The sequence below is a fragment of the Hevea brasiliensis genome, chromosome 18 (genome assembly GCF_030052815.1).
Source record: "Hevea brasiliensis isolate MT/VB/25A 57/8 chromosome 18, ASM3005281v1, whole genome shotgun sequence".
Classification (NCBI taxonomy): domain Eukaryota; kingdom Viridiplantae; phylum Streptophyta; class Magnoliopsida; order Malpighiales; family Euphorbiaceae; genus Hevea; species Hevea brasiliensis.
In genome coordinates, this window is record NC_079510.1 from 47,397,483 (window position 1) to 47,408,149 (window position 10,667).

The 10,667-nt window shown below is 34.9% G+C and overlaps 1 protein-coding gene across 1 annotated transcript; it reads right to left on the reverse strand.

The window, feature by feature from the left end:
- Positions 1-1,337: 1,337 nt before the first annotated feature.
- On the reverse strand, positions 1,338-2,555 carry LOC110653104 (uncharacterized). Its single transcript, XM_058141061.1, has 3 exons — positions 2,205-2,555; positions 1,961-2,110; positions 1,338-1,855 (listed from the first exon to the last, which is right to left on the reverse strand). Exons 1-3 carry the CDS (start codon positions 2,280-2,282, stop codon positions 1,574-1,576), a joined length of 510 nt encoding a protein of 169 aa, XP_057997044.1. The 5' UTR covers positions 2,283-2,555; the 3' UTR covers positions 1,338-1,573.
- Positions 2,556-10,667: the final 8,112 nt, after the last annotated feature.

Sequence of the window (10,667 nt, forward strand, 5' to 3'; positions counted from 1 at the left end):
TTAATTATATATATATATATGTATATATATATCTATGCAGCTTACGGGGAATTAAAAAGATATATAATATTTAATTAATTTTTAATATTTACATAAAAAACTTAAAAAAAAATAGAATATATAATAAAAAAAATTAAATTATTAATCCTTTAAAATTCCACATAGGTTATGAATAACGGAGTATGGAATATAAAATTTAACATATTTTGATAAAATTATTATAATTTTATTAAAATGTGTGTATTTTCTCTATCCCGTGTTTATGTGTTTTTAACCAACTTAATTAAAAAAATATAAAAATTTATTTAATTTGTAATTGAAATTATACTCACAATGAAAAGATTTATATTTAGTAGTTGGGTCCAATTAATACTTTAGAATTTTTTTTATTTATTAAATGTAGAACACATGTGCATAATTAGTAATAAAAATGAATCATTGTTAAAATTATAATAATTTTAATGAAATTTTTATTTTTATATAATTCATATTCACACACATTCAATAAGTAATATGAGATTTCAAAAGACTAATCCAGGAATGGATGAACCTTTCTCATTTTTATGCTATATATATATATATATATATATTAAGAAAAGAAAAAAGAATAAGTCGGTGGTGCAAGTTTAATATGAATTATGAGTCGCTTTACAACTCTGAATATTTCCCTTGTATAAAAAATGAAATCTTTCATTTCTTTATCGGATGGGTCACATCATAGACTTAAAATATGGTAATGGACGGTCAAGATGATTTCGACATTTTAGACTTACCTTATTTTTTCTTCATGATATTTTTGATGCATGGGACCACTTCTTAATTAATCATCTGCTTTCAGTTAATGACTTAAAATTATCCACATACTTTATGTAATTATCGCCCTTTAACAATCTCAATTCTTCTGTCGACAATTACAATGTTCCCATGGCATGGTTCATTGCCACCACAATTTTCCCCCACTTTAATTATGTAATAATTAAAAATTGATAATTAAATTAGGCCCAATTATGGCCTAATATATTTCATTCACAGGGAAAAATATTTGGGTTTCTACTTTCTAGACAATCACGATCCCAGTGGTAGGTTGTCCATGTTCAATCAAATTTATGGCCTAATATATTCATTCATATGGAAAAATATTTGGGTTTCTACTTTCTAGACAATCACGATCCCAGTGGTAGGTTGTCCATGTTTAATCAAATTTATGGCCTAATAGCACTTGACAAAAATTTCTATTCAGCGTTTATCCATTACAAACCTTACTAACATAAGCCTTTTTCTAGAAGAATTACATCATACATCACAAATACAATTTAGTGATAAGTTGTAATTATTCTTTAGATCAGAGTATATGTAATCCCTCTTTGGTATATTCCTATTTCTGTTTCATCAATATTTCTTCATTATGATATGGGCACATGGTGTGGGAGTTGATGATACAAGAAATAATGCAACTACGAGTAAAAGAACAAATGGGAAATTCAGTTCTTTTCTTTTTTAAAAGAAAGTGACAACAGGAGATGCTTCTGCAACAGAACAATGTCTTCAAACAACTTGATCACTTGGAGTCTCATTAGTTAAGTACTACAGGAACATATATGCTTCTGTCTGCTCCTTCTACATGCCTTTCTATAGCCTCAACAACAGCTTGAGTAACATCTTTCACATCTAGACCACGTTCTTCTTCAGCTATAACAATGGCTTCCATGGAAAAGTAGAACTTGCGTGACACCCTAGCATGCAACACAATTAGGCCCATCTCTTCACAGACCTCTAGTATTGGAATCAGATTATCTCCTCCCTTCTGGGAAATCACCTTTACCAGAAATCCTTTCCCAACTTTGTCTACCTTCACCTATATATACAATAATGAAAATTGTTATGCTTTATTCTTTATAAAGAAAGATAGCTAGAAGTGGAAAACAATTGAAATTATGAGTGAGAGAGAGTAGACACAGACCTTGGGTAAGTATTGGACCTGCTTCACCAGGCTCAAGTATTCTCTTTTGATTGCATCTAAGTTAGAAAGTTCTCTTTTGATTGCTTCCAACTTGAGTTTGAGCTTGTAAATATAGAGAATAGCATCTGCAATAATAGAGCTTCTTTTCACCTTCATGAACAACAAAAGAAAGAATCAGTATTAAATTGGAAGAACATGCTTCTAATGAAGCAAATTAAACAATGGATGAGTTTGCATTTATTACAGATTTGGAGCAGGTGAGTGTTCTTAGAATGTGAAGCTTTCTGCGCAATGAAATTCTTCTTTGCAGCCTAGACACCATCTCTTCTGCCTCTCTCTCTCTCTCTTTCTCTGTTTGTTTATTAAATGCTCAAGTGAGACTATGAGACAGCAACTTGGCTGGCCTTTATAGCATAGGAATGGGAGAGGCTGATTGAGGTATGTATTGGGATCTCGACTTGCCAAAGCTCACATCCTCTTGTCTCACATGAAATTGGGAACTGAATCATGAAAAGAAAAGGGGTAAAAAAAACAACACCTAGCTATTATTCCATTCCTAATGAATGAATAGGGTGTGAAAGGCGTAGGGTGCTGATGGGTCCTAAACAAGCAAGAAATGCCAAAACAAAGGAAAAAAAGGAGGCGTAGCATTAAAGCAGAGCAAGTGATGAGAGTTGGATAACGTAGTTGTCGTATTGGTTGTTGAGTTATGGTGTGGGAATGGAAATGAAAGGGGTTTAAAAAGTTGATGATAACAGACGACAGAGTATCAGTGATATTTTTGAGTCAGTGAATGGAGCATTTGCAGTTGCAGAGAGAGGGTTCACGGGCCTTTCGTTTGGTTTCTGTCCGTCTCCCATCTTTTGCTAGTGGCAGTAGCCCGTAGGTCACATGTTCTGACACTTAAAAATAAAAATTACAAATCAGTGTTTTACTCTTCATATGCCAATGCCATTTCTTCACTAGAAGCCTTTCAACTTGAGACAAATCCAGCTGCCCTGCTTTCAATTCTTTTTAGTTTTTACCTTCTTCTTCCTACAACCTTTTTCAGATTCATACATTTTCTCTTGTCATTTTCCCACAAATGTACCTAACATTGTTTCTTCAGACAAAAAGTTCACTGAGATGAAATTGCTCAAGACCCTTTAGCAAGCAAAATGGAGAGAAGAAAATGATAGCAAAACGGTGGATGGGTGTTGTGTTTTCATTCCCATTTGAGAACAAGAAATCAAAGCACAAATAGAGAATTGCACAACCTTATATCATGAGACAAGATTTGCCCATTTCTCAAATTTTCTCATTCTTCTCATGCATAATTGTAAGTTGCGAGAACATCTATACATGTAGGGTTCCCAGCAGGCCGGTCCGGTTTGAATTGAAGATTTTCTGTTTCAATTTTCATTCGATTTAGTTTGAATCAATTCAATATATTTTTTTTCTAATACCAGTCGAACCGAATTGATGAACAATTTGATTTTTATCATAAATCATGTGAGGCTTATTTTTTAAATTGTAAGACACTCACATTTTTACAAAAGAATGTGAAATATTATATAATTTACTAAAAATATATACACTACATTTTTTTTAATCAATCAATACCAATACCAAAACAAATTAACAAAAATAAGTGGGCTGCTGGCCGCATATAGTGAGTGGGCTGAAATGGGTCCTTTTACAAATGTGCTTATTAGCAGTTTGTAGAGCCCAAGTCCATCAATTTAAACATTAATTTGATATGTGGCTGTGTTGCCCATGACCCTTGGTAACGGTGGCCATGGTTCAGAAACCGCTGATTACAATTTCTAAACTGTCAGTTTAGGTTCAATAAAATCATGAACCTAAACCAAACAGTCAGAGAATGGTTTGAAAGATGGTTCCTGAACTGTCGGTTCCGGTTTGAGCCCCGATTTAAAATGGTTTGAAGGGCGGTTCGAAAAAAAATGGTACAAGATAGTTTGGAGGACGGTTTGAAAGTGGTTTAGGGATGGTTTAAGGGTAGCTTAGACAAAAAAAAATTAGAGAAAAATTTTATTGATTCAAAATTTAAGTTATATTTGTAAAAATATTTTAATTTTTCTTAGAAATCTTTCAGTCAAAATAAAATAAGAAAAAAAAATAATTTATCTTTAAGAAAAATTTAATAAATAAAGATTTGAACCTGATTAAAAAATTAGAGATGAAATTAATTTTTTTTAAAGAACTTAGTAAAAAGTGTATGAAATTAATTTTGCCTAAATATTCCTTTGAGATTTAGAGGAATAAAAATTTCTAGTTCTATTACTTGTCTTTTTTTAAAAATTATATAATAATTGATAATTAAAAAGTATAAAAGAGAAAAAAAATTAAAATAGAGGGTATTGGAAATTTTATTGAGGATTTAAAGTAATAACAAAGTAATTGAGATATTATTGAAAATTTCAAATTTCAGTAAGTATATAAAATAATAAAGTAGGAAAATTGAGAGAGTATTGGAAATTAAAATGAGTGTAGAAAATAATTATTTAGAGAATTTGAGAAAAATTGAAAAAATATTAAGAATTGAAGAAAATGCAAAGAATAATTGTGTAGAAAATTAATGATATATATAAATGAATTAGGAGTGACGTGACATATTTATTGAATTTTTTTTTATATTTAAATCGCTGATTGAATCCGGTTTGAAATGGTCGGTTCAATCCGATTCGGAACCGCCGGTTCACGGTTCTTAAAAAATATGAACCTGAACCAAACCGCAGAAGGATGATTTCGGTTCGGTTCGGTTCGAAACCGGTTCCAGTTTTGACCGATTTTGGTCCGATTTTGACCGAATCGGTTCTGATTCGGTTCCGGTTCAAAATCGGACCGTTGATGTGGCTCAACTGCAAGTGCACGGGTCGTACAAGTAATACAGTAAAGATATCGTTCCCACGAAGAGTTGAGTTAATGATTGAATTTTTGATATAAAAGTTGACTAAATCGAAGTATTTTTGAAATTAAAGTAATGAATTGATGGGTATTGAGAATGTGAAATCTATATGTGCAAAATTAATATTCTATTCATCAATGTATTAATTAAACTAAAATTGCATCAAATTGAAATAAGCAAGTTCAAATATGGCAAGATTCTAAAATGGCAAGCAATTAAATTCAATTGAAAATTAGCAATAATAAAAAGGCGATTCCGGAGTTCGGGATTTCATATTCGAGCTATTTTGGGATTTTAAATTGGTTATCCAATTTTATGAAACTTATGGGTTTTAAGGAGATTAATTCTTAAATCCTTTGAATTTGCTTTCGAGTGAGACAAAGAGTGCCTTAATCAATCTAATCCTACTTTCGTGGAGTTAGAATTAATTAAGACCCATTAAGTTCTTTAATTAATCTGTGAATCATCTTAATCCTTAGCCTATTTCTAGGTCTAAGTTAATTAAGTCCAATTTCTTGATTATCTATCACAAGGCCTTCTCCTTTCGGTGCTTCAACCATGGATTAAGAACATTACTTAATGGGATCCTACACTAAGCATGTCATTAAGCACACAAGAAATGAATAAAACTCATTAAGACCACAAAATATGGATTACCCAATCAAAATCCACAAAATATCTCAAATATTACAACCCTTACTCCAGAATCAAAGGTAAAACTACTCACTATCCATAATGCTTACAAGATATATTGAGTTTAAATGGAAATAAAGCTTTAATCTAAGCTAAGGAATAAGAAATTAAACACTAGAAATATAGAAAAATGTAAGGAAAGAAAGAAATCTGCAAATCTTGGTTGAAAATGGTGTGGAAGGTGAAAGTGACTCTTCAAATTCTGCCTCTCCTCTCCTTTCCTTTTCTGCTCCTTGTCTCCTCCCCTTTCTAAAATGGGAAATGAGACTATTTATAGCATTTTCTGACATGGAGCCCTAAAACGGTGTGTTCTAGGAGGAATTTTCTGAGGGAATCTTCTGCCAGCTCATTAATCAAACCTTTATGGGACTGCATAAGTGGGTGCATAAGTTATGCGATCCCTTATGCGCTGGGTTCTGGTTCACTTATGCAAAACTGCATGACTTGGTGCATAGGTTATGCACAATTCCGTGAGAGTGCATAAGGGAGGCGTGAATGTGCATAAGCTATGAAGTCTCCTTATGCACATTTCGGCAGGTATTGGAACAGTGATTTTTCTCCTTATGCAGATCTGCATAGCTTATGCGGCAAGTTATGCACAATTTGTTCAATGCATATTTCAGCTTGAAAACTTATTTTTGACATCTTTGGCTGTAGAAGTCACTCCTCAATGGCAAAATTTCTCTTCAGTCCTTCAAAAACACCATTTTTCCTACAAAACAAAGTAAAAATTACAAATTAATCCAAAATTGACAATTATGAAAAAAAACCTACTAAATAACTAATGAAATTAGTTAAAAATAACTAATAATAAAATAAAATGGCTATGAAATTAGACCTAAATGACTATGCAAAATATATGCATCAAATACCCCCAAACTCAAGCTTTTGCTTGTCCTCAAGCAAACTTTAAAATGTGACGCAAAAAATTTTTAGGGGTGCCTTATCCAAAGAGCTATGAAAATCACCTATTAAAGTAACTTAACACACCTTCAGCCATGCCAGCAACCCATATACCCATCCTTCAAAATGCAAAGAATCTAATGCTTATCCAAGCTTTCACCGCTTAGCCATCAAGTCAATTATCATTCAAAATCCCCAAACCAATCAATCAAAAGAGAGAGTCATGCTCAAAAGGAATTCTAGGACAATCAATAGTCAAAGTGTCTCTCTATGGAATGATGGAATTGAATGAATAGTTTTCCAATCCCATAGGCAAATTCCCTACTCCCATCTCCACTAATGTAGCAAGTACTATCAAGAGATCAAATGTCTTTTTAGGGATGTAATGGGGCCATGGGGTTCAAAATGAGGCTAAGAAGAAAGATGGGTAAAAAGGATTCAAAGCATGAGAATATTTTCAATCTTGACAACATAAGGTACACTTCTTATTTTATTATATTTTTTTTCTTTTTCTCTATTTTTTTTGTATATGGAGGAGAGAAATACACAATGAGAATTGTCAAGTGCTAGCATAGTTTACAAAACACATAAAAATGGAGGGACATTTTGATACTTTAGACTTGTATTTTGCATTTTCTTTTGATGCTTGTCCCTAAAATTTGCCACCCCCAAACTCATTTCTTTTAATACTTTGGGTGGATTTCTTTCATTTTGAATGACAATAGTGAAAAGCATATATATACTAGCACTTTTTACAAGGTGACAAGCATTTCTTTTCCCTTTTATTGTATTTTTTTCTCCTTTTTTTTTATATATATATGTACCTAATGTTGTAAATAATTATTCTCATGAAAAGGGTTGGAGTGTTTGGTTCATTGGCTAGGTAACAATAAGGATGTCAAGAAAAAATTAGGGATAAAAAGGCTCAAAGGGGTTTGCAAGGGTAAATTTTAATTGGGAAAAAGGGCCAAAGGTTTAAAATGAGAAGGTTTAAATCAAAGAATGCCTAATCATTTCTCTTTTCAAGTACAAGTTGGTATTTTGCCTTGAAAGGTTTAGAAAATTTGTTCTAGGATTGGTGAGACATCATTTGACTACCTTATATCCAATAATTCCCTCTAAACACTTCCATCTCCAAATGACTAGTTGGGTGGCTTTTTGGCTAAGAAGATATAGGCAAGAGATAGACACTTCAAAACCTTGCACCTCTTAGGAAACTTTCAATCCACAAACCCAACTAAAGGGTGAGTCAAATCACTCTCATTGGCAAATTTTCAAAACTCAAGGGATTTGGGAAAAGATTTTAATGCATGATGTATGATTCCTAAAAATGAGTAATGCATTAACTAAATGGAGGAAATCTATTTGTCTATTTGTGTGCAATGTGTACAATTCTAAATTGTGTAAAATGTGTGTGTAAATGTGTAATGTATATGTATGTAAGGATGTATATGTAAAATATTTACAATATATGTAAATGGAATGGGATGGGATGCTCTATACTCGAAATGTGAAAAATGAAGCAAAAATCAAAATGCACCCCCAAACTCAAAATTAGACATTGTCCTCAATGTCTCAAGCAATGTAATATCAAAACTCAAAGCAAAGGGAATAACCAGGATTAGTGAAAATTAAGAGCAAAAAGAAAGAGTTACACAGTATGGAGCAGAGGAGAATTCAAGATATAAAGGGATGCATAAGAAGTCGCATGAGGTTATGCAAAGTAAAGTGCTGTCCAGAACATGTGCATAAGTAGGGTGCATAAGCCATGCGGTTCTGCATGAGTGGTAATAAGGGCTGCACAGGCTATGCAGGACATTTGCATAAGGGGATTACAGCCTGTGCAGTTCTGCATAAGTGGCATAAAAGGGTTGCACAGGCTATGCAAAATATTTGCATAAGGAAATTCATAGCCTGTGCAGTGTATACAAAAGCTGCTGCATGATGATTAGCAAGGGGAAATGTACAACCAGCAGTAGAAGCATTGAAATGTATACAGAGTATGGGCAAATATGTACAAAAGGGCAATAAGTGCAATGAAAATCAAAGAAAACTAATGTAATAGCTATCCAATAAAACTTCAAGAAAAACAGAATTTACAAACTAATTCAAAACAAACAAACATAATTCAAAACAAACTATAAATGTTTGAACATATTTACGAAGGAAAAGTCCTACAAGTTTGAACAAAAGTAAAACAAAAACTAATCTAGTTCTATTATTTTGCCCTTGTCCAAGGATGTTGCTAAGGGGCTGGTAGCTGCTGGTTGCTGTCGAAATGATGGTGCTGGAGGAGGTGATGGAGGTGGAGGTGGCATTCCCAGAAAGATCATGAGTTGCTTCACCATCTCCTTCAATTCTTTTTTCTTGTCCCTGGTTTCCATGACAAGGTCAAAGAGTTGATCATGACGATCCTTGAGTGTATCAAGACCAGTGTCAAGCTTCCTATCCACAAAGTATATATCATCACTAAGCCTTTCAAGATAGGTGAATAAGGCTTTAGTGTTGAATGCAGGAGGGGCTGTGGATGAGGAAGGTTCAGCTGTAGGAGGTGTGGGTGAAAGCAGCTCTGGGGTCTCTGTGCGAGAGGGTGGGGTAGGTTCAGAGAGTCTTGGACCGATGGGAAAGGTTGGGCTTCTGGTTGTGCAATGGGCTCAGTTTCTGCTGCAGGTTGTGCAATATCAGAATGTGGCAAACTGAACCCTGTTTTAGATAGGTGTGCAGCATCAAAATATAAGGTGTCCACAAGTGCTAGTATTGGGTGCTCTTCAGGGTTAAAACCAAAATGTTTGGCTATGACAGTTATGAGCCCACCCAAGACAATGTCACCTATGGATTTTGTGGCAATATGCAACACATGCTCACAAAAGAAATAACCGGGAGAGACTTTGACCTTGTGGAAAGCACACCATAACATGAATAATTCAGATTTCCCCACAGCACCAGAACTAGTCCCTCTGCCCAAAATAGTGCTAGTAATCAGTCTATGAATGAACCTAAGTGCAGGGTCAAGTATTTGAGAGGTTTTTGATCTGCCAGCAGAAAAAGTCTGAGGTTGGTTTGTGATGATTCTCCAGAATTGTGCAGCATTCCAAATACCCTTATTTGCTACGTCTACCCCAGTATATGGCACTCTAAATAGCCCATCCATTGCAAAATCAAGAATGATATGAAATTGATCCAATGATAACTCTCTATTTTGCCCCAAACATCTAAATTTCATAGTTGGCTTAAAATCTACATCATGTAATTTTAGGTTGGCAGAGAATGAGGAAATAAATTCCAATACTAAGGCTGGGTAAACAATTTCTTGCTTGTGCACAAATTCCATCCAACCCATACTATCAAGGTAAGCAACCACATTGTCAAATAAACCAAGTGACTGGAGAGAGTCCACAGAAATATACCTAGTGGGTTGCACCTTTCTTTCCTTAAGTCTCTTAAAGGCTGCCTTTTGAACTGCATCAGGAAGAGGTCAAGGGAGTTTTGAAACCAATGAGACTGCTGACATTTGCTTTTTGCTGGAAGAGGGTGATTTGGCTTGTGTGGAGGCTGAGGTTTTGGGGTTTTTGGGTGGTGGTTCTGAAAATGGGGTGGGTGGTTCTTTGCGTTTGGATAGAGGAGGGGCAGAGGACATTGGTCGCACAGATTTCGACCTAACTTTCCACTTATAGGTGGTTGTGGGAGGTGGTGGGGGTGTCGCTTGTGGAGGGGAATCGGGATTGGGAGGTATCGTTGACAATGGCGAGACCTTGAGAGGAGAAGCTGGACGGGAATGGGGAGGCGACTCCATTGCCGATGGAGAAGATGGAAGAGGTGAGGGGAAAAGAAAATATGCACGAAGAGATTAGGGTTTAGGCGGCGGAAATAGGTGTGGAGAAGAAGGGAAGGAGGAAAATTTCGGGAGAAATGGAGGGGAGTGGACGGTCGGGAACAGAAAATACGGGAGGCGGAAGAAATGGGTGCCGACGGGAGTTTTGGATTAGGTTGTGTAAGACTGCATAAGTGAAAAGTGAGTGTGCATAACTTATGCACCCTACTTATGTATGTCTCGGCTTGTTTTGGACTTCAAAGAAATAGCTCATGCACAAGTGCATAAGTCATGCACTGTCCTTATGCACTGTTCGGCAAGTTTTGACCTTCAGGGAGAGTGGTCATGCGGAAGTGCATAAGCTATGCACTCTCCTCATGCACCTCTCGGAA

Bases quoted from the DNA above. Each gene is read 5' to 3' on its own strand.
- LOC110653104 (XM_058141061.1), bottom strand. From the start codon at position 2,282: ATGGTGTCTAGGCTGCAAAGAAGAATTTCATTGCGCAGAAAGCTTCAC. The intron at 2,111-2,204 runs GTAATAAATGCA...TTGTTCATGAAG, and splicing joins CACTCACCTGCTCCAAATCT to GTGAAAAGAAGCTCTATTAT. The intron at 1,856-1,960 runs GTCTGTGTCTAC...TTGTATATATAG, and splicing joins AGGTCCAATACTTACCCAAG to GTGAAGGTAGACAAAGTTGG.